Genomic DNA, 24,015 nt, shown 5'->3' with positions numbered 1-24,015 from the left:
CCAGAGCGATGCTTTGCACATGCCCAGCTGTGAAGACTTTTACTGCAAATTCTTCATAATTTGGAAAAGCAGAGATTCAGCTGAAGCAGATGTGCTCTCGGAGAAAAGCTCAAGGACAGGAACTTGTTATGACTGCCAAGGCTAGGAAGTGATTTGTGAAACTCCAGGAAAAGTAACAATCCTGAGGAAGCTAGAAGATGTTAAAGCGAGAAACAATAGGGCTTGTGTGAAGCCTGAACATGGTCAAAATCGGAGGTGACCTAACAGTGGACTGACATGGCTCAGCCAATGAGAGGATCGGATTTACGTGAAAGAATGCAAAAATTGATAGTTTAGCTAGAAAGAAAGGTATAAAACCTGACCTTTGGAGTGGAGCAAAAACTCTTGCTGCTTGCCATTCCTGATTGACGTGACATGCTGTAGGACTTTTGACGCACGTAAGGACAGCAGACTTTAAATGATTTTTCCTTTTTAGGTGATGAGAGAAACAGACAGGGAAATAGATTTAGGGAATGGAAACCGTTATTTTGCTATTATTTCATGTTTTGATCTTGCTTTGAAAGTGTCAGTTTATTAATTCATTTCCTCATTAAAATGCTGCTTTCTTGATTGCTTATAAAATAAAGATTTTAAACGTAAATGTCTTTCCCTTTATGAATAATAAAGTTAATAAAAAATAGATTTGAAATGACAAGCTGGTCTTGTTTATTCATGATCTAGTTATCATCAGTTGATTCAATCGCCATTAGTGGCTTGATTATAAATGATAAATGTTTATAAACCATGGTGAAAACAGTTAAACTGTAGTTGTATATATTAGTGTAAATAGAATAAGTGAAGTTTATTAATCAGGCCACATGATTCAGTCGCTCAAAAATTGTCTCATTGGTGTTATGGGCCTTGTTTGTGTTTCATGTTTAATGGTGAGTATTGTGGTGATAGGTAGCGTTATTGAGACAGTTTTTCAGTCAGGGCGCTGGATCAATTCCTTGGTAACAGAGTTCGGTTACTATGGTAACTGACATGTTACATGGTAATTACATAGGATCGATGTTTAACATATGTTGAGTTTGTTAAGTTGTTATATGTAGTTGAAAGGTTTTTTCCAGCAGTGTGAAAATTCCTAGTTGTGCCGGCATGAGTAGTGTGACAGGTGAAGTTACACAGTGCATTTGTTCTGTTTCAAAATAGTGGTATCGCCGTATATCACTAGTGTTGTGGACGTACAGCACAAGTTTAGGGATTTTAGATGTGTAAGATAGAATGCATAGTGAGGATTGTCTATGAAATTGAAGCTTTTGAGTATTGGGACTTGGAGCCTGTTTTAAAACTCACTGTGAAAAGAGTAGTAGAATTTATCCAAGCTTGAGTGAAGGGTAAGGAAGCGTCGTCTATCTTACTGGCGAGAGAGAATTTCTATTGGTGGGTTAGAGTCCTGCTAAAGATTTTATGTATGTATGGTTAGGGATTTTTCCGTATGGATGTGCGTAAATGATTTGTAATATATGATCGAGTTAAACTCTGAATTGTCTCTAAGGAGGTGTAAAATATCTCTGTATGTGCATTTAGAGAGAAACGAGTTCGTTATTCCCTGCTAGAAGGGTAGAGTAGCCTTACTTTATCGACGAATTTAGATATTCTGTGAAAATAGTGTTGTCTATTTCACGCGAAAAGAATTCTTGAATGACTGAAAAAGATACCACTTTATTTAGCGAAACAGACAGATGGTTTGTTTTTCATGTAGTTATTAATGGAATTCAATTGAAGGATTTGTAAATATGGCGCTTTGAAAATATTTTGTAAAGGAGGTGTGAGTTTACGGAGCGGAGCTTCTCTGTCCGAAGCTGCAGCGGCAGCATACGTGAATACGACACAAGAGTCGCGCTGTGATTGGCTAACATACGTCACAGACTGTGCACAGATTGGTTCATGTGACTAGGACAAGCTTACAGCTGATTGGCTCTTCCTGAAAGCAGAAATTCTATTGGTTGAGCAGGACAGTGACGTAGACAAACCTGAATAGTTTGTTGGTGAGTTTCGCGCACGGATTGGTTGGTGTTGCGGAATAACAACTTCCTTGTTATAAGTTACTACGATCTTTACCGTAGTATGGGAAATTGTTTAAAAACATGGATTATTATGTCAAGAAAGAGAAAAAGAAGCTTTCATGGTTTCAGAAATTGAAAAATAAACTTCAACCTGACAAAAAAATTGCAACGCGAGGTGGAAGATTAATTCATAAGTACAAAACACCTGCAGAGTATATGTTAGGTGAATATGGTTATCATACTTGTCTTTGGATTGAGAATTGGATGAAATATTCCGAGAATGATGGTATATTAGCATGGCCAGAAGATGGATCTTTTAACATGGCAGTTTTGAAAAACTTAAGAGAAAAATGATGAAACTTGTACCAAAGCCTAGACCTACTCAATTTGAAGCACTAGTTGAATGGGAGGATGAAATGTTTGAATTACAACGAGAGAGTAGAGGCATTTCAAGGAGAGCAGGACTAGATCTTAATAGAGAAACACATCAGGATAGAATGCGTCGATGGAGAAGCGCAGATATGTGTGATGGTTTATACCCAGTGAGACTAATTGGTGAGGTAACTAGACAAAAGAGTACTCAAAAGAAAAATAATATTAGTGAAGAAATTGAGACGGAAGATGCAGTTTTAGAAGAAATTTATACTAGAAAACCTCCACCTTATCAACCAGTTTGTACATGGACTTCTCCTAGTGCTCCTCTAAGAGAAATTATTGATGAGTCGTCTCCTAAAACAAATTCGAATGGGAAAACACCTGAAAGAGTAGAAACAAGATGTAGTTCAAATATATCAGGAGAAAATAGAAATTATGCTGAAACCCCAGTCTATAGAAATGAAACACCAGTCCATGAAACCCCAGTTCAGAGAAATGTAACTCTAAATAGAAAAAGAACAGAAAGATATGAGGAATTACCGAGTACCTCAGAAAATATTCGTTCTACGAATGAATTAATACAGCAGTTAACTAAAAGCATGGAAGCAGTAACAGTACTAAGCATGGGCGGATTTCACGGATCCACAATCCGCGGATTTTGCGGATTTGCGTATTGTTGATCCGCAAAATCCGCGGATTTTTTTTTTTTGCGGATTGCGCTCGTGAAAGTCAAGGATGCAAAGGCCTCTATCCAGCATCACAGCTGATTTTCGACGGTTGATTTGGGAAGAAAGCACACCTGCCCAGCCTCGACAATGCTCACGATTGTTTTTGGGCTGATTTATGCATCACTGAATTTGAGCTTCAACTGTCCATCATAGTGGGTAAATGGCGGGAAGACGGTTCACACCACAAGTGTGTGGGCGGGGCCAAACAGACGGGCCTTACATGCGAGCACACATGCCTCTGGTGTGTATAAAAGGTCAGAGACCGATCAGAGCAGCAGATGAAGAGAAAGAAGCTCCTGGTCACAGGAACAGCCAGGGGATTGCGCTCGTGAAAGTCAAGGATGCAAAGGCCTCTATCCAGCATCACAGCTGATTTTCGACGGTAGATTTGGGAAGAAAGCACACCTGCCCAGCCTCGACAATGCTCACGATTGTTTTTGGGCTGATTTATGCATCACTGAATTTGAGCTTCAACTGTCCATCATAGTGGGTAAATGGCGGGAAGACGGTTCACAACGCAAGTGTGTGGGCGGGGCCAAACAGACGGACCTTACATGCGAGAACACATGCCTCTGGTGTGTATAAAAGGTCAGAGACCGATCAGAGCAGCAGATGAAGAGAAAGAAGCTCCTGGTCACAGGAACAGCCAGGGGATTGCGCTCGTGAAAGTCAAGGATGCAAAGGCCTCTATCCAGCATCACAGCTGATTTTTGACGGTAGATTTGGGAAGAAAGCACACCTGCCCAGCCTCGACAATGCTCACGATTGTTTTTGGGCTGATGAATGCGTCACTGAATTTGAGCTTCAACTAGGGCACATGCTTTATTGATATCTGTAAGTGCTTCCTGTTGAGGTTTAATTTTCGTGACAGGACCATCGTGCCAGAATGAACCCTGCCCTTCATATCCCTTGAGTGAGCTGTCCATCATCCTGTAACTATTTTAGGATGGCGCCGGCAAGCTGCCAGCGCCATCCTGAAATAGTTACTAAGTTAGCTTCAACAGGAAGCACTAATAGATAAAATAAAGCAGGTGCTCGAGCACCAGCTTTATTTTATATATTTGTGCTTCCTGTTGAAGCTAACTTAGTAACTATTTTAGGATGGCGCTGGCAGTTTGCCGGCGCCATCCTAAAATAGTTACAACAACTTCAAGCTTGAAGGCTTGAACTTTTGCCCCCCGGATCCGCCGCTTTCGGATTTGCGGATTTTTGGTAAATTCGCGGGAGTTCGCGGATCGCGAATTTACCGAAAATCCGCAAAATCCGCGAGCGGAACGGATTTTCTGCCCATGCTTAAACAGTACCAGTAACGATTGGGCCTGTTCTTCCAGTATTTGATCAAAAAGAATTTAGACATTCAGCTTTAACTGTTCCACTAAATTCAGAAATACAGAAGGTGACTGAAAATTTTTATTCAGATTTGTCTGAAATACATCGAGAGAAATTAATGATGCCTGACTTAACTTTTAATCAAAGTTTGTTAAGTAAAACTCCATCTAGTGCAGAATCTGACTCTGGCACTCCGGAAAAGAGTCTGAATAAAATAGATTTAACACAAACCCCTGAATGTAAATTACTTGATGTTGCAAAATTAAAAGCAGATTTGGAGGAATTAATAATTGGAACGATTGGAACTGACAGTTTGAAGGCATATCAGGATGATGAATTATTATGTATTTGCAAAAGCATAACTTTGGAAAACAAAAAATGAATATGATCAATTAGAGGAGATGGCTGCTGAATTAGAAGTAGATTTGAGTAAGCAAAAGAATTTTCAGAAACATTACAGAGTGGATTTCTCTAAAAAAGACATTGAGAATATGAATACCACAGGAAGAATCATTCATGTAAAAGATTTAATTGTGGTTTTGAGAAAATTGGGTGAGCCAAGTAAATGGAGAGTAAAATGGACAAAGAAAAGAGATGAAGATAGAACAAGTTTAGCTTTTCCTATCAGAGAAAAGAAGGAAGTGGAAGTGGTAAACGAGTTACCAATGAGAGAAATACCAGGAGGTGGGTATGTGCACGTCCCATGGACAAGACAGGACATTTTAATGTTCACGAATGATTTCCCTAGATTAAGAGAAAAACCTGTAGAATGGTATCGACAGGTAGACAGATTTGTGAAAGTTTCAAAAGTTTTATGGGTTGATCTTGATGGATTCTTTGACATAGTTGTCCCATCAGATTTATGAACAGAGTGTAACATTTCTATAGATTGGCCAAAAGAAGAACCTCCTCGACATATAGTGACAGGTGCTCCTTCATCAGATGTAATGAAAGGGTACGAAAAGGTAATTGTGTGGTTGAAAAATAAGATTCCCCCAAAAGAGGTAGATTGGATTAAAATAGATAGAACAACCCAAGAGCCAAAAGAATCAGTACAAACATTCTACGAGAGACTACTGCTGGTATTTAAACAATACAGTGGTTATGAGATTTTAAATGAGAAGGATATGAGTCATTTCATATACAGATTTGTATATGGCTTAAGACCTGAAATTGGTGAAATGATTAGATCTGGAATAGTTGGTTGGCAATCACTCACAGTAGATGATATCTTGAGAAAAGCAAAATACTGTAGTGATGAATTAGATGCAAAACAAAAGAAGCTAAAAGAAAAAGCTATGTGGGCACAGGTAAAAGTGGCTGAACAACAAATGGCAAATCTGGGAAATAGAAATGTTGATCAGAATCAAGGAAAATTTAAAGGTAATAAGCCAAAATTGATGGGAAATATTGAAGAGTTAAAACAGAAACTCCTATGTTTTAATTGTGGCGAAATTGGACACTGGAAGCGCGAGTGTAAGAATCCGCCCAGAAATTTAAAAAATGCATCATTAAATCCACAGATGCAGAATGAGATAAATCTGCAGCAACAGCTACAGCGACAGGTAGTGAATCAGCAAAGTCAGATACCACAACCGCCACTTCCAAACTGTGTAAATGTGCAGAGATACAGTACAGAAACAGGATTCAGCGGAGGTGAACAGGTAAATAGACCACCAAGAGTAAATGTGTCGAATGTGTCACAACAATATTGGATGAAAGAAGATGGTGGGAGTGAATCTGATGATTACTTCTGACGGTGCCTGAGAGAGGAGGAAGAGTGTATGCTTGGAGCCACTCTTGAGGTATATCAGTCTGGTCCATTTGTGAATGGTAAAGTAAATGATGTAGAAATTACTTTCCTAGTGGATACAGGTGCTACCCGTTCTACTGTTAGATCAGTGGAAATAGAAAACCTACCTCTCTCTGGTGAAAAAATCCAAGTAGTTGGCGTAGCTAATCAGCAAATTAGAACAGATTTAACAGAACCAGTTGAAGTTGAAATAGGTACATTTAAAGACAGGCACAGATTCATAGTTTGTGATAGTAGTCCTGTAAATCTTTTAGGTAGGGATATTCTGTGCAAGATGAATTGCGCAATATATTGCTCACCGGATGGTATTGAGCTACAAACACCAGAAGAAGTTGGGCTTTACAAATTAACCATGTCAATGATTGAGGCAGAGGAAAGTAAACTATTTCCTGTGTTTGATAAGAATAATCTACCTGAAGAATTAAAAGACACAGTGAATGTTAAAATTTGGGATTTCACTGAAGATGAAATGGGTCTGATGAAAAATGTAGATCCAGTAAAAATATCAGTAAAACAAGGAGCAGATTATCCAAACATTCCACAGTATAAAATGAAAGCAGAAGTGATTGAAGGAGTAATTCCTGTAATAGACAAATTCATAAAACAAGGTGTTCTAAAAGAGATTGAGAGTAGCCCATGTAATTCACCGATTATGGGAATTAAAAAGCCAAATGGAACTTTCAGGATTGTTCAAGATCTGAGAAAGATTAACAAAATTGTTGTTCCATGTTGCCCAATTGTACCAAACCCAGCAGTAATTTTATATCAGATTCTGCATGATGCAGAATGGTACACGATTATTGATTTATGTAATGCATTCTTTACTGTTCCATTGCATCCAGAAAGCCAGCAAATTTTTGCGTTCAGGTTCAAAGAGCATATCCTAGCATGGTGTCGAATCCCTCAAGGGTACACCGAAAGTCTATCTGGTTTTAATCAGTTGTTAAAGAGATCCTTGGGAAATCTAGATTTACCTGGAAAATCTACGTTAGTGCAGTATATTGATGATCTCCTTGTGGCTGCAAAAACAAGAGATAATTGTGTAACAGATACCATTACTCTTTTAAATCATCTGGCAGATGAGGGACATAAAGTATCACCTGCGAAATTACAGTTTTGCAAACAAGAAGTAAAATATCTTGGTCACAGAATTGCAAAGGGAGTCAGACAAGTGACAACAGATAGAATAAAAATGATTCAAGCAATGCAACCTCCAAAAACACAGAGACAGGTTAGAATGTTTCTGGGAATGGTTGGTTATTGTCGCCAATGGATTAGTGGATTTTCAGTAATTGAAAAGCCACTGCAGAGACTTACGAAAGCAGACATAAAAGACCCGATTAGTCTAACAGAAACTGAATAAGAGGCTTTTGAACAGTTAAAAAGAAGTTTGTGTGAAGCTCCAGCATTAGGAATGCCTGACTACGAAAAAGAGTTTGAGCTGTATTGCAGTGAAAGAGAAGGATGTGCATTATCAGTTCTGATTCAGAGACATGGAAGAATGAGAAAGCCAATAGCATATTTCTCAGCTGTTCTTGACCCAGTTGCAAAAGCATTACCAGGTTGCTTAAAAGCAGTAGCTGCAACCAGTGTGAGTCTGGAACAAAGTGAAGGAATAATAATGGGATTTCCTGTACAAGTATATGTACCACACTCAGTTGATATTCTCCTCACAAGAAGCAGAACACAACATTTGACAAACAGTAGGCTAACAAAATATGAAAAGGTTATCCTTGGTTCAGACAATGTCTCAATTGCGAGATGTGTGAATTTAAATTCCTCCACATTATTACCGGATGGTACAGAAACAGAAATTAGAAATGAGGTCGATCATGAATGCCTGGATGTATTAGAATATTGCACTAAACCAAGGCAAGCCATAAAAGATGTCCCGTTAGCTGATCAGATTATGTTTTATTTGTTGATGGTTCATGCTTAAGAACAGATGAAGGTGTTCTGAATGCAGCATATTCGGTATGCACAGTTGCAGATGTGATTGAAGCCTCCTGTCTCAAAGGAATTCGTTCAGCTCAAGTAGCAGAATTGATTGCTTTGATTCATGCATGTGAATTGGGTAAAGAGCAAAAAATAACTGTAGTGACTGATAGTCAGTATGGTTATGGTGTAGTCCATGACTATGGCCAGCTCTGGTCTCAAAGAGGTTATTTAACTTCTGCAGGATCCCCAATAAGAAACGCACAGTTGATCAAAAGGCTGATCGAAGGAATTCAGCTACCAGAAAAAATTGCAGTAGTAAAGTGTACTGCACACAAAAAAGGAGAGGATTTCATAACAAAAGGAAATTCATATGCTGATGAAGTGGCAAAATTCTGTGAGAAAAATAATGTGTCAATTAATCAGGAAAAAGATAATAAACATGTTTTGAACTCACTTATGCTAACATCTGTAGTTGAGCCTTGGCAAGGAGTTAAACAGATGCAAGATGAGGCAGATGAGGAAGAGAAAAACATATGGTTAAAAGCAGGTTGCAGACAGAGAGAAGAAGATGAAGTTTGGGTTTACAAAGATGACAGAGTAGTAATGCCAGACAGTATGATTTCTGACATGGCACGTATGTATCATGGTCCAGGACATATTGGCAGAGACTCAATGATTAGATTATTTAGACAAACATGGTACAATCCAAAATTCAGAATAATTTCAGAATCCCTTTGTCAGAGATGTCTTACCTGCCAACAGATCAATCCAAACAGAAAAACATTTGTGAGCATGGGAACCATAGGACGGGAGGGTGGTCCTTTTACCAGATTACAGCTTGACTTCATTGACATGCCACCACACAACAAACTCAGATATGTTTTGGTAATTGTCTGTTTGTTTTCAAGATGGGTGGAAGCTTTCCCAACACGCCGCAATGATTCAATTACTGTGGCAAAATTGCTTTTGAGAGAAATCATACCAAGGTATGGATTTCCTGTAACGGTCGAGACAGATCGTGGTACACATTTTGAAAACAGATTGCTACAATTGGTTTGTGAAGCTTTGGACATAAAGCAAAATCTACACTGTGCTTACAGACCAGAAGCATCAGGTGTTGTTGAGCAAGTGAATGGTACAATAAAAAACAGAATAGCAAAAATGTGCTTAGCAACAGGAATGAAGTGGACAGACACACTTCCACTTGTTTTGATGTCTTTGAGAAGCATTCCAGATAGAAAAAAAGGTTTGAGCCCTCATGAAATATTAATGGGCAGGGTCATGAGGCAAGCATTTGTTCCAGCTGATATACCATTAATGATAACATCATAATGGATTACTGTAAAAACCTATCTGATGTGGTGACTTCTGTGTTCCATCAGGTGGAAATTGAAGTGATTAGAAAAGAGAAGGAACAAGCTCATGATCTGTTACCTGGAGACTGGGTGAGGACAAAAGTTCACCGAAGAAGAAACTGCCTGGTACCAAGATGGAAGAAGGCAAAACAAGTGATATTAGTCACAACAAATGCAGTAAAGTGTAGGGGATTGAAGAGATTGATTCATGCTAGTCATACCATATGAGTCCCAAAACCTGAGATTCCTGACGAAGGTGATACGACTGCTGATTCAGATTCAGAAGAAGAACCTGAAAGAAATCCAGATCCTGAAGATCGACAAGAAAGTCGACATCTGGAAAATTCTATTGCGAATGAAGCATTGAATGAAGAAAATGAAGAGATCGTAATACAAGATTCTGAAGATAATGATGAAGATCTGCTAGATCAAGAAGCAGAAAAAGAGGCTGAAGAAATAGTGATTCAAGATCAAGATCAGGAGGGTATTGAAAAGCAGATTGGAAGCTCTGGAATTAGGAACGAAAATTCTGAAACTGGGAAGTTGGAAGTAATCGAAGAAGAAGAAGAAGTTCCAAGTACCAGCTATAAGGATAATGTTCCTAACAGAGTGAAACTGCCGAGTAAAGAAGTTCTTGAATCAAAAGAATCTCATAAGGAAAAACTGATTATCAATGAATCAGCTGAAAACACAGAAAGTGAAACAGATGAAAGTGGAGATGAATCGAAAGTGAAAAGATCAAGGAAAAGAGCTTGGAGAGTGGAACATAATTCAGCGGAACCAAAAAAGAAATTATTAAGAAAGGGAGATAATTGGCCAAATGAAAACAAAGGCCTAAAGTTTAAATTAGCAAAAGAGCAGGTTAATGAGATCACAAGTCAAAAAGAAGGAGTCTTAAATAAGAAAGTTCAAGCAGGCAAAAGAATAGAAGTGATTAACAGCAGAACAACAAGAGTGATAAAGCCAAATCAGAAGTACAAATCGCCTGAGTGGACCTACATTATCATACCACCAATCGTAGAAATTAATAGTAGTCAAAATAATTTTGAAGATGCAAGTGATAATGATTGATTTTATTCATTAGGTGACATAAGGTCGAAGAAAAGCTGTTGAAAAATAAAATTATCTGTTAAAAAAAAAAAGGAGGGGAGTATATTCAGTAATTTTAAATTTTTAGTTTTATTTTTTAAGATGCCTTATACTAATAATAATTCGAGATGTTCTATTTTAAAAAGGTGCTGTAAATTGTCTTCAATATGTGTAATCTTAATAATATTAGTTTGGTTAGTTCTAGCTGTCATTTTTCCTTTTGGATTTGATAAAGAATTGTATAAAGCTAACATGACTAGTAAAGTTGTGGTTAATCATGAAAAAGCTGAAAAACCTGATAAAATCATTGTACACAGTCCAGAAATTCATCAAGATAGATCTGTAGGAGATTTTTCTAGTAATACCTTTTCAAGACTTTTATCTGAATATGTTAAGGTGATGGATGCAAAAGATTGCTACATTTGTGTAAAATTACCTACTTCTGTGTCTGAAGGTGTGACTTACAATATGCTTCCTCTTACTTATGGCATTACTTGTAGTGTAATAGCTAGTTTGTTTTATCAAACCGGACGTTTGGAATACTACTATTCTGATTATGATGAGAAAGTTGTAGATAGCTTGAATAAAGTGAAACATGCTAAACAGATGAGGGAATTTTTCCTAGTGACTAGTGAACTTACTTATGAGTATGCTTTTAGAAATAATTTAACATGTAAATTGAGAGCAGAAGAAAAGTCATTCTTAAATTTGGTGGAAGAGAGAAGGGCAATTTACAAGCGAAATGAGATGTTGAAACATACTAAGTCTAAATTTTGGCAAATGGAAGATGAAAAGCTCAATGGTAGAAATGAAAATGTTGCAATTCACATAGATACACCTGTTAGTGGAAAATTTTGTATTAGAGGAGATAATACTTTGTTTGATAATTATTTTGTTGGTGCAAGTCAATGTGAAGACACTTATCGTATAACAGGGGGTTGGGGAATATATTTTGTGTGTGGGAACAAAGCTTATTACAATCTCCCTGACCACTGGTATGGCACATGCTATATGGGTTTAGTTTTTCCCAAAAATGTTCATGTAGATAGAAATGCAAAGGGTTCATTTGAAATTAGCAATCACCTGAACAGATTTAAAAGGGAAAGTTTTTCTGAAATAATGGGAGACATATTTGGTGCAATAATACCTATGATGGGTATAACCCTGAATGCAGTTAAGATCAGAAAAATGTCTACAACCGTTGATAGATTGTCAACAGATACTGCAAATGGTTTTCAATTAGGGAATACAGAGCTTATTGCCTTAAGAACCATGGTAATGCAGGATCGTCTTGCTTTAGACATCCTGCTAGCAAAAGAAGGTGGAGTCTGTGGAATTTTACATGTTCAACATTGTTGTACATATATTCCAGACAAAAGTAAGGATATAGAAATGTATATTAGAAATATAACTGAATTACATGAAGAGGTAGAACCTTTAGAAGATGATAGTTTTTCAGAACGTTTAAGTAAAAGAATTGCATCAATTAAAAACTGGTTTCAAGAGATTGGTAGTTCAATTATAGGTAAAATAGTTTTTCCTTTAATAGTCATAGCCATAGTGATACTTTTGTTAAAAATTAGTTGCATGATACACAAGAGAAGAAAACATGTAATGGAAAAGAAAAGAATTTACAAACTGAGAAAGGAGAAAGAAAAAGAAATAGAATTAGAAGAGTTTCGGAGAACTCAATATGAAAGTTGCAGAAAAGTAAATGAATATAAACTTTAGAAATACTAATATTAAGAAAGTCCAAAACATGTTCAAGGGTTGAAAATTTATAAATTTTTGGGTATAATTTGGTGATTTTAAAATCACCAGATGAGGGAGTTGATGGAGCAAGGTGATGAGCAAGATTTTGTTCAAACTGGCGAAGTTAATTTCTCATAATTATAACAGAGTTAATAAAGCATGTGGTGAAATAACTAATCAACCTAGTTTAAAAATGCATTCAACAGTACACGCGGGTTAACTAATGTGCTTTATGTTGCAAAATGCAAAAGGGAAAAAAATAATAAACTAACCTTGTCTATTGTCTTTTGTCAGTATTAAATGCGGCTGTTTAATTAATGTCATGTGCTTATTTTGTGTCCTTATGTTATGTCTTTTCTGTGATTAAAATGCATAAAAGAGTTCCTGCAGTTCCTAAAGGAATGGTAGATATGATGCTGCTTAATTGTGCTTCAGCTAGGTAACTTAATTAACAGGATTAATTAGTAAAGGGGGTGGGTAACAGAATCGGATTCAGTTCTTTAATTAATTGATGTCTTGTGTTTGTTTAATAATAGTTTCCGAAGTGAGGCCTAGAAGTGATTTGGCAGACAGAGTCGCAGACGAAAACTTGTCCAGAGCGATGCTTTGCACATGCGCAGCTGTGAAGACTTTTACTGCAAATTCTTCATAATTTGGAAAAGCAGACATTCAGCTGAATCAGATGTGCTCTCGGAGAAAAGCTCAAGGACAGGAACTTGTTATGACTGTCAAGGCTAGGAAGTGATTTGTGAAACTCCAGGAAAAGTAACAATCCAGAGGAAGCTAGAAGATGTTAAAGCGAGAAACAATAGGGCTTGTGTGAAGCCTGAACATGGTCAAAATCGGAGGTGACCTAACAGTGGGCTGACATGGCTCAGCCAATGAGGGGATCGGATTTACGTGAAAGAATGCAAAAATTGATGGTTTAGCTAGAAAGAAAGGTATAAAACCTGACCTTTGGAGTGGAGCAAAAACTCTTGCTGCTTGCCATTCCTGATTGACGTGACATGCTGTCGGACTTTTGACGCACGTAAGGACAGCAGACTTTAAATGATTTTTCCTTTTTAGGTGATGAGAGAAACAGACAGGGAAATAGATTTAGGGAATGGAAACCGTTATTTTGCTATTAATTCATGTTTTGATCTTGCTTTGAAAGTGTCAGTTTATTAATTCATTTCCTCATTAAAATGCTGCTTTCTTGATTGCTTATAAAATAAAGATTTTAAACGTAAATGTCTTTCCCTTTATGAATAATAAAGTTAATAAAAAATAGATTTGAAATGACAAGCTGGTCTTGTTTATTCATGATCTAGTTACCATCAGTTGATTCAATCGCCATTAGTGGCTTGATTATACATGATAAATGTTTATAAACCATGGTGAAAACAGTTAAACTGTAGTTGTATATATTAGTGTAAATAGAAGAAGTGAAGTTTATTAATCAGGCCACATGATTCAGTCGCTCACAAATTGTCTCATTGGTGTTATGGGCCTTATTTGTGTTTCATGATTAATGGTGAATTTTGTGGTGATAGCTGGCGTTATTGAGACAGTTTTTCAGCCAGGGCGCTGGATCACTTCTCTCAAGTTACATGCACTGCACAAACTAAGAAGGTTTAGTTTCTGAAGTCTAAACTTCTGAAAAAGTAAGATATATGTCACAAATTTCTTCATCACTAGGAGACTGTCCAGGGAAACTATGTCATGCTCAGAGGCCAGAGGAATATTCTTGTTGGGTGAAATGCCAAAAATATGAAGCTGGAAGACATCTTGTGCCTCATTTTGTCCCCTGACATGTCCTCCCTGTAGCAAGGGTACATCATGCTGTCTGACACTGAATACTGCTTAGGGTATTACTTTTGCACAGATTTGGAGGGCAAGGTATCCTGGTAATTCTCCATTTCCGATGCCATATGCTTGCTATTGTGGTTCCTGAGCCAAGAAGAAGAGTAGAACACTCCTTGCAAGTGTTCTGGAGTTGCATGCCCAGGGGTCAGATTGCTCTGTACCATTCTATGAATTTTCGGGTTCCAGAAATACTGGCTCTGAAAATGTCAGACATGGTAATTCCAGGCTCAGAGACACTGGATCCAGTTTTTTGCGCAGTGCTGCAGGGACTGAGGGCAGCTTCTGTGCCTGGCCCCCTGCTCAAACTCTTGCTGCACAACTGAGGGATAAGCAAACACGTCCACTGACTCTTCCCTCACCACCTCTTCTCCCCCACCCAACACACCACAGCCTTGAAAACACGCAACACACAGCCATTTACCACCTGCTCCAAGTAGTTGGGACATGGGTGCAGATTTGAGCTCGTAATTTCTCAAGAATGGGAGAAATATGAGAAATTTGACCAAGCATTCCTAGTTCCATGTGCCATTCCCAGTTCCAGATGAAATTACCCATAATCCCTCAATTTAGTTGTGAGGACTGGGCAGAATCTGAGAATATGACTCCCTGGTATCTCAGCACACACATGCAGGGTACTTGTAATAAGAATCTAAGATTTGAATAGAACCTCTAGTGACAACCCGGAGAAGGGTGCACAGACCTACCACGAAAAACATTTTCAAGTGCACCTCTGGAAGGGAGAATGATTTTGTGGTACTTCAGAAAAAGCTCCATTATATATATCCAAATACTCAGCATTATTCCCCGCAGACAATAAGCTAACATAAAACCATGCAAGCGCCTCAGGAAAGACATGGTTTTGGGCTAGGGCGCTCGACCTCGGACCTGGTGACCTGGGTTTGAGTCTCGGTAACGACGCCAAAACCTCCTGTGATTCTGGGCAAATCACTTAATCTCCCCGTGCCTAAAATGAATGTGTATCCGTCCTCATGTAACGTAACTGGTGCTATGTAAAGCGCTCTGATACCTGATTCGGTTCGGGTCTAGATCGCACTATATAAAACTCTGCAAAAAAAAACATGGTGGAAATGCTCGTGGTAGAGGACAGGACCACTAAGTACCCATATCTCAGTGTTTTCATTGTAAAAGGATTTTCTTTTCTTTGTTGTACTGTTACCCAAAAAATGAGAAGAATTAAGAAGGATAAATCTTAATGAAAGTTAAGGTCTTCAGCAGGTGATTTAACCTAAAGAAAACCATGTTAACAAGCATTTACAATGCAACGGTTTCGCCTTTGGAAAAGTTTGAGCTATTGGCATTGTGAATGACAAACTTTTTATTTATGTGTTGGTTTTGAAAACAGATAAATAAATGGCATTGTCATTTACAATGGCAATAGCTTAATCTCTCGCAAATGCGATTTGTATTGCAACTATTTCAGTTAGCATTTTGCACTACGATGAAAACTGGCTAAAGATAGATACAAAAAAACAAGTCTTAGCTAGGAGGTAATACTCACCAGACAGAGACACCCGGCAAAAATGACTTCACCTAAACTATCATATGTACAGCACTAAACATTGCACATCCTTCGTTGAATAACTGTTTGTTTACTGCACTAAAGATTGAAGATTACTCTAGTGTTATTTCTATAGTGCTCACATGCTTCAGAGCAAAGAGGACTCTAGGAAAAACACTTGTAAACAAATAATCATCGTGGGGTGAATTATAGTCAGGCATTGTAGAATTACAGTTCGTTTTGGAGCATGTAAATGCTATAGACGGGAAATGGTTAAAGGTGCTGGTTCAGAATTTGTAGCTGTGGTTCTGTGCATTTGCAACGGGTGCATTTAGTCGCAAAGTTTCAAACTAGAAGACATGGAATTCATTCCTAGCCTAATAAACTGATCAAATTGTGTGATCCTGTGTAAATCATGTTTTGCCACTATGCTCTATTTCACTTTCGAGTTTGTGTTGGGCATGAAAATACATTATTTTTTTAGAGGGGCCGGGCAAAGCTCCCACTCAGCCTGAACAAGGCTGCATGTCTCTTTCACAATAACTCCTCACTGCTCCAATATCTACAATCTCAGCCTTTCACCGAAAGTGCAGCAGACTCGGGTGAAATGTCGGTCCGATTACAGCTAGACGCGCTCCCGCGTATTCTTCCTGTGGCCCAGTCCGCTGGCACACACTCTTATTATATAGCTCCTCACTAACTCTGTTGTGGGAATTAACAGGTGGGAGTGTAAGGAAGCAGCTGTATTTTAAATAACTAAACGGAATCTCCAATTATTGAGCGCTATAATACCGAAACTCAATTGCTTTTGGGAAAACGAAACACAGAATAAAATTTCTTTTAATGTAGCATTGTTACGGGACATCCACTAAATTGTCTCTGATTATTACAATTCGCTCTTCAATGGAAGGGCGTCACCGAAGTTAGGCCCAAGCAACGTTTTGTAAAGCGCTCGCCTATGAGAGGACGAGATGTAGCAATTTCGTTGAACTGAATATTGTTAAGCAGACTAAACAACTTAACTAAAGAAGACGAGTATTCATTCCACTCAGGTCATGTTTGGACATGTAGGATTGTAAATAAGATTTGGGCATACGTGTCTATAAACGATATTTCAGCTATCAAGTGGAAATATTACTCATTTAACACTGGCACTCGTACAGCAATGCAAGGCATTGAAGATCATACAGACACACATAACGATCATGTGACGTTCACAAGTATATACACACACACACACGTATGCATGTTTGTAAATAATAACCATGGGGCCTCCAACGAGAACAACTGCATTATCAGAAACATGTCATGATTGGCACTGAAGACGAAGGCTCTACGGGTATCACAACACTTGACATCTCAATTCATCTGCCTCAAAATCAATCACAGTTAGTGAATCGTGTAGATATATTTGGAGTAAATACCGTATTTAATGTGACCTGGATTTAGATAATACGTTGATTCGCGAGGAGGCGCGCCTATGTTTCAGGAAACTTCAAAAACAGAAGGTGCCCCTCAATCCAAGCCAACGTTTTCAGAGCACAATGCTGCTTCCGCCGCCTACCTATCGCCTACGCAGTACCTGACAGAATAAATGCCTTCGATGAGTGTCCAGTGAACAAACATACCCCAAGAGGAGGAGGGGATCAGAGCACAGAGGCAACAGAGGAGAAGAGATCACAGGAGCGCAGATCAGGGCACAGAGGCAACAGAGGAGAAAAGATGAGAGCACAGAGGCAGCAGAGGAGAAGAGATCAGAGCACAGAGGCAACAGAGGAGAAGAGATGAGAGCACAGAGGCAACAGAGGAGACGAGGTCAGAGCACAGAAACAACAGAGGAGAAGAGATGAGAGCACAGAGGCAACAGAGGAGAAGAGATGAGAGCACAGAGGCAGCAGAGGAGAAGAGATGAGAGCACAGAGGCAACAGGGGGGAAGAGATGAGAGCACAGAGGCAGCAGAGGAGAAGAGATCAGAGCACAGAGGCAACAGAGGAGAAGAGATCAGAGCACAGAGGCAACAGAGGAGAAGAGACGAGAGCACAGAGGCAACAGAGGAGAAGAGATCAGAGCACAGAGGCAACAGAGAAGAGATTAGAGCACAGAGGCAACAGAGGAGAAGAGATCAGAGCACAGAGGCAACAGAGGAGAAGAGATCAGAGCACAGAGGCAACAGAGGAGAAGAGATGAGAGCACAGAGGCAACAGAGGAGAAGAGATCAGAGCACAGAGGCAACAGAGGAGAAGAGATGAGAGCACAGAGGCAACAGAGGAGACGAGGTCAGAGCACAGAAGCAACAGAGGAGTAGGGAGCAGAGTTCAGAGGAGCAGAGATCAGAGGAGCAGAGATCAGAAGAGCAGAGATCAGAGGGGCGCAGACCAGAGCCGCAGCCAGCAGACCAGCGCTGGGAGTCCAGATGAGGCGTTCAGAGCGCGGGGGTCGCCTCAGCCCTCAGCAGCAGCAGCGTCGGCTCAGCAGCAGCGGAGGGAAAGTTTTCCGAAGCGGCTGCAGGGGATCCAGAGCCACCAGACCCGGGGCTCGGGCTGGGATCCAGCCAGGAAGGGATCCGGCCGAGGATGCACCCGGGGACCCACCGCCCGCACTGCCTCCAGCCGAGCCCAGCCACCGACCCAGCCAGCAGCTCCCGGCGAGGGAGAGAGAGGGAGGGAGGAGGGAGGAGAGAGGAGAAGAGGCAGAGGGAGGGCCAGGGGGAGGAGGAAACACTGACATGGAGGGGGAGAGGGAGAGGGAGGGGAGACGGGAGGGTGCGGGGGGCACAAGAGGGCAACAATGCCATGGGAGACAGAGAGGAAGGAGGGAGCAGCGGAAGGAGAAAGGAGAAGGGACCGAGGGGACACACGGAGATAAAATCAGGAGCAAGAGAGGAGAAGAGGCAGAGGGAGGGCCAGGGGGAGGAGGAAACATGGACATGGAGGGGGAGAGGGAGGGGAGACGGGAGGGTGCGGGGGGCACAAGAGGGCAACAGTGCCATGGGAGACAGAGAGAGGAAGGAGGGAGCAGCGGGAGGAGAAAGGAGAAGGGACCGAGGGGACACACGGGGATAAAATCAGGAGCGGGTGAGGGAAAGGGGAGGAGAAAGAGGCGGGGGAAAGAGAGCATTGAGAGGAAATGAGTCGGGACGAGGGGAGGGAGGGAGAAGAGAGAGAGATACGTACTGAAGAGAAAGAAACATATGAGGCAGGTAATCAGTGGAGAAGACGCCTGAAGCAGGAGGGTGAAGAAGAGAGGAAACAGAAAGAGAACGGAGGAAGAAAAGGAAAGACAACAAGAACGGGGGGCGTGGCCGGGGGTCAGCGCAGGACGGACGGGGAGCAGCCACCCCCCGCCGCCGCCCGCAGCTCCATACAGGGGCACGAGTCTGTGATGGGAAAGTCCGGGGGTTGCATAGTGTGGGGGGGGCGATCAGAACCATGGGCAGAACTGGGGAACTCCACAGTACGTGGGCAATGCTCTCAGGCAGAACTGGGGGCGTCCATCATGTGTATGCATTCGTGGTGCATACATTATGAACAAGCACTCACCTGGGCTTCCTCCGGCGGCCGTGGTCGGCATGGAATGACAAAAACAAACCCAGAAAAAAAAAAACGAAACTCCGCCCACCGCCACGATGACGACATCGCAGAGGCGGAGAGCGAAAAAATCGCGGGAACGCCCCCGAATCTGGTCCGGCCTTGACGGACAGATCCGGCTCCCAATGGCTAGCCTCCATTTATGGAGCTAGCCAATGGGAGCCGGGGGACGTTCCTGAAGCCCATATTGTAAACAATAGATTTCGCCTGCGCCGAAAAGCTGCGCAGAGCGCAGCCTTCGGCAGGCGCAACCTAAAAATGACAGGAGGGTTTGGGACTTGGCAATTGCGTGCACCACAAGCAGCGCTTGTGGGTTTCAGATTAATGTGACTTACATGCCTTTTATTATTTGAACTCTCTGCCAAGTGTATTCAGAGGGAGGAATGAGTCACGAATCTCCTGGGGGTCACAATTCACTTACCCAGATAAAAAAAGCCAAAGAACTGAAGGAAAAAGGAATCGCCATGCTGATATTCTATAGTGCCATGCAAAATCTTCAGCCCTTCTCACCACTGACATGTCTGCTGCACGAGCTAAAAGCTGGTGTCCATATAAGGCGAGGTCTTGATGGGTTAACCAGACATTAACTGCCTGAAGGTGCTCTATTTTCTTCCTATGGAATAGCTCTTGGTGAAATAGGGACTTGAAGTATCAGTTTTTGTCTGTGAACAGAAATATTGCATCAGGATGGAGCATGGTGTACGAACCAAGAATTGGCATGGATGTCTATGATAAATGCAGTTTGAAATTATTCATACTAAGGCAATATTTACACCTAATCCTTTATAGCTAGAGGAACAACAGTACCTTTTGGCTTCTCAGGTAAGGCATCCATAGGTTATCAACAAGCTCCTGTCGATACTTCTTTGAAAATGAGCCGGCATAGGAGATGAATGCTGATGTCAGAAGTACGTCACCGCACAGCGTTTCCTCCTGTTCATGGTACTGGGCTACAGAATGTGCCCATCTGATGTTTTCTGACTGTTAAATGTAAATTAAAGAAAACGTTAACACTGCCATTTGCTCACAGCTTTGACTTAATTAATTGCTTCGCCATTGCTTCAATTTTCCAATTAACCATAAACAATAGTAGTACAATAACAAAAAATAGGTAGGATATTTTTCATGAACAAGATCTTTAAAAAAATAAAATACTATAGTCTTTCCTTGCGTGGTATATTCATGTTAGTAATGTGAGGTGAGAGGCACCAAAGAACCAGCCACTTGCGACAAAATATACACAAAGATAAACAACAGTCCATATGTCATGCTTCCACAAAAGCTTATGCGCAGCAGCCGCCCAGGCAAGTTTGCCCATTCCCTTAAGGCTTGTTCAGAACCATGTCTGACTTAACTCTTTTAAAAAAGACTCCATTCTTGCTCCGCACAGTTCCCTAACACATAACCTCTACCTTTCCATCCACTAATCCCATCAATTTAAGATTGGAGTCAGATTTTCCACCGCTTTGTAACGCAAAGCTGGCGCAATGTGTTAAGGTGGGATTTACAATACAAAGCAAATCTGGATTTTTGTTGGATAGCATCCAAAAGAAACGCTAATTTGTCCAGTGCGCTGACTTGCATTACTTTGCGTCAAGACGGCATTGTATGGGTTGTGCATGGGCCATACAACCGCCCATTGGTTTTCTTTTGATGCAAAACCCTATCAACAAAGATTTGTATACGGGCGGGGATTTGTGCAAAAATTCTATGCCTCTTACATTCAGGCGCAACTGGGAGAAATGTTTTTATTTCTCCTTGGTTTTCCTCCTTTGCTTGTGTGCTGCATTGCACAGCGTACATACAAAGTATGAAAGGCCTAAAGCATTGTTTTTGTACTTGAAGGAATCCTTCCAGTACAAAATGCATGCTTTAGACAACGCAAGGGTGTCTGTGTTGGTGCAAGGCTGCTAAAAGTATGACAGGGTAGGGAGAGAAGAGAACAGCATCACATCTTAGTAGATGTGGTGCTGTTCTGCTCTTTGCCTTTCACATAATGCAGTGCATCAACTTTACTTGTGTTATGTGACTTCTTAAACCTGGCCCTGTTTATTTAGGTCTATCAACCATGGTTGCTGTGAAAACGTTTTGGGGCTCTGGTGATGATTCTTTATTTGTGTAAAGTATGCTGTATTTTCCCTTTCTTTATAACATGTTTTATTGCAATTTGTTTTCTGGTATTGTTGTGCACCTGACATACTTCTATTGCTTAAGCGTGCTACTCACAATAATGCACTCGAGATAAGTATGCAGCGCAATACCTGATCCACGAGGCACAGTGACCATTTCCTTGAATAAATGTTAGGTAGCCATTTATTCAGAGACCGCAACTTTTCTCACTTGAACAGAAAAAGGCCTGTCACGCTCAAAAAAGTTTGTAATGTGGGGTGTTCAGTCTGAGAAAGTTAGCTAACTGGAGACAACAGGGTGTAAAGATATGGATGAACTTAAAAAGGCAGACACCTCACCTTACATTCAATGAGGTCACCTACAAGGAGCGAGTGGAGTACTCTTCATGCGTGGTATACATGATCCTGTTTCGCGATATTCCAGAACAATTCACTGCAGCCTACTAAGGAATATATTGTTTGTATCAAAAAGAATACAGGAAGCCCATATTTAAACCACTGCAGTAGTCCAGTCTAGAATTTAGGGTGACAACTGAATCAAAGGGCCTGATTAAAAGTTTGGCAGAAGAGTTAATCCATCACAAACATGACAGACAACCTATCAGCCTTATTACAAGTGCCATAGGATGTAATGCACTTCCAATAAGATGGAGGGGACATGTTTGTAATGGAGGAACCTGCCCACCAAACTCTAAATCAGACTCTGTTCCTGCACATGCTGAGGTCATACACCATGAAGAAAGCATTTTCTGAATTTCGAGCACTTAAAATTTAGGGATTCAGTTGTTTTTAGGCATCCATGAGGACATGTTCATGTGCTCGCTAAGGAAAGGGTGTGTCTTCCAATGCTTGTGTAATTTGGCTGTTTGCTAATATACCCTCCTTTCTTTTTTAATCATATATGATGTTTTGTACATACTTGTACTCAGTAATTCTCTAAATAATGTTTGCATAATTGGCCCATTTTCTCTCCTTCCTACCTTTAGGATCTTTCCTATAGGGACTTGCTGAAATGTAAGAACACTCATGTGTGGCCGTACAATTTTCCAATATATCCTCATCTGGGGCTTTTATAATGTTTTGATGATTTGTATTTTAGGAAACAGTGTGACCAGCTGTTAGAAATGGGGTCTCTAGTTGGCATTGGCTGGCACCCTTTCCAAGTAAGGACTCTTATTCTAGTCAGGGTAGGGGAGTTACACACCCAAGATAACCCCTGCTCACTCCCTTGGTAGCATGGCACGAGCAGTAAAGCTTATCTCGGAGACAATGTGCTTATTTCCATTGAAGTTGTTCTAGATGTTCTCAAAGAGCAACACAGTATTGTGGAATTTTCCAAGGCCCATCTGCTAGCTCACTGAATGTACTGCATTTATTCAAAATGGTTTGCTGTTGTTCCTGTAACTAGTTTGTCCTGCATCAAACACACAAAAGGTGATGGGAGGAATGTTTTCAATTTGTCTAACCACTGACAATCATTGAGGGTAGCATCCAAACCCATCGTTCTTTTGCTCACCATACCACCTCAGTTTGGAACCAGTCATATGCAAAACAGCCTTGACTCTGCTTCTCATGGGAACAGCCCAGCCCAAACTGCCAGGCCAGGTCCTCACTGAACCGGAACACAAGCATTCTAGTCCTGGGAAGGGGGTGGATTTCCTGTCATCTTCAAATGATATTAACATAGAGTGGGCAGAATCAATATGAATATATAAATCAATACACCAGGGTGAATTGCAAAAAAAAAAGATTTCCTATGCAAGAAAACTGTATATATTAACACCAGATTTTGGGGGTAGGCCAGAACTCTTTCCGATGCTACTAGGGACGTGGTCCATTTTCTTACTGATTTTGCTGCCTATTAGAGACTTTAAATGTTTCAGAATTTTGCACATTATTCTGTGTTTCCTTTTAGCCTTCATGGCAATAACTTCATGCATTTACAATTGCAACTCTGTACAACATCTTTTGAACTTTTGCAATACATTTTTTTAAAATTTCCATGGCAGCTCTAGAACTCCATTAACTGGGGTGAATCAATATTCATGTAGTGAGATAGTGCTTAGATAGTTAGTTAATATGACATTTTTTAGAACTGTGTTATTGTTTGCTAAGGTATAATTCTTTTGCTAACACCATCATCATTTTGCAGAAAGCAATGCTTTCCTATGCACGAAAACAGTATATAAACCCAAGATTTTGGGGGTGAGGCACAGGTTTTTCTGATGCTACTAGGGATGCTGTCCATTTTCTTATTGATTTGGCTGCTCATTTGGGACTTAGACCTTTTCTAGTTTTGCACATTATTCTGTGCTGTCCTTTAGAGCCTTCATGGAAATAGCTTTGTGCATTTACATTTACAATCTCTGTACCACACCTTTTGAATTTTTATAATAAATATTCACAATCTGTATTCCTGCTCGAGTACTCAATTATTGAATCTATCATTATTCGATTAACTATATTTTGACATTTTGTAGAGTGCCTTATACCGGTAACACACT

At 40.4% G+C, this 24,015-nt stretch overlaps 1 protein-coding gene across 1 annotated transcript in view; it reads right to left on the bottom strand.

The window, feature by feature from the left end:
• Positions 1 to 24,015, bottom strand: part of LOC144824202 (dynein axonemal heavy chain 11-like) — a 3,356,387-nt gene that overhangs the window by 554,195 nt on the left and 2,778,177 nt on the right. Inside the window, exon 74 of the mRNA XM_078683354.1 lies at positions 20,190 to 20,363. Within this exon, the coding sequence (XP_078539480.1) occupies positions 20,190 to 20,363 (174 nt within the window). The remainder of the gene's footprint in view (positions 1 to 20,189; positions 20,364 to 24,015) is intronic.

The sequence above is a fragment of the Lissotriton helveticus genome, chromosome 3_1, assembly GCF_964261635.1.
Source record: "Lissotriton helveticus chromosome 3_1, aLisHel1.1, whole genome shotgun sequence".
Classification (NCBI taxonomy): Eukaryota; Metazoa; Chordata; class Amphibia; order Caudata; family Salamandridae; genus Lissotriton; species Lissotriton helveticus.
Note: the sequence above shows the minus strand (reverse complement) of the source record. Positions and strands in the feature narration are given on the sequence as shown.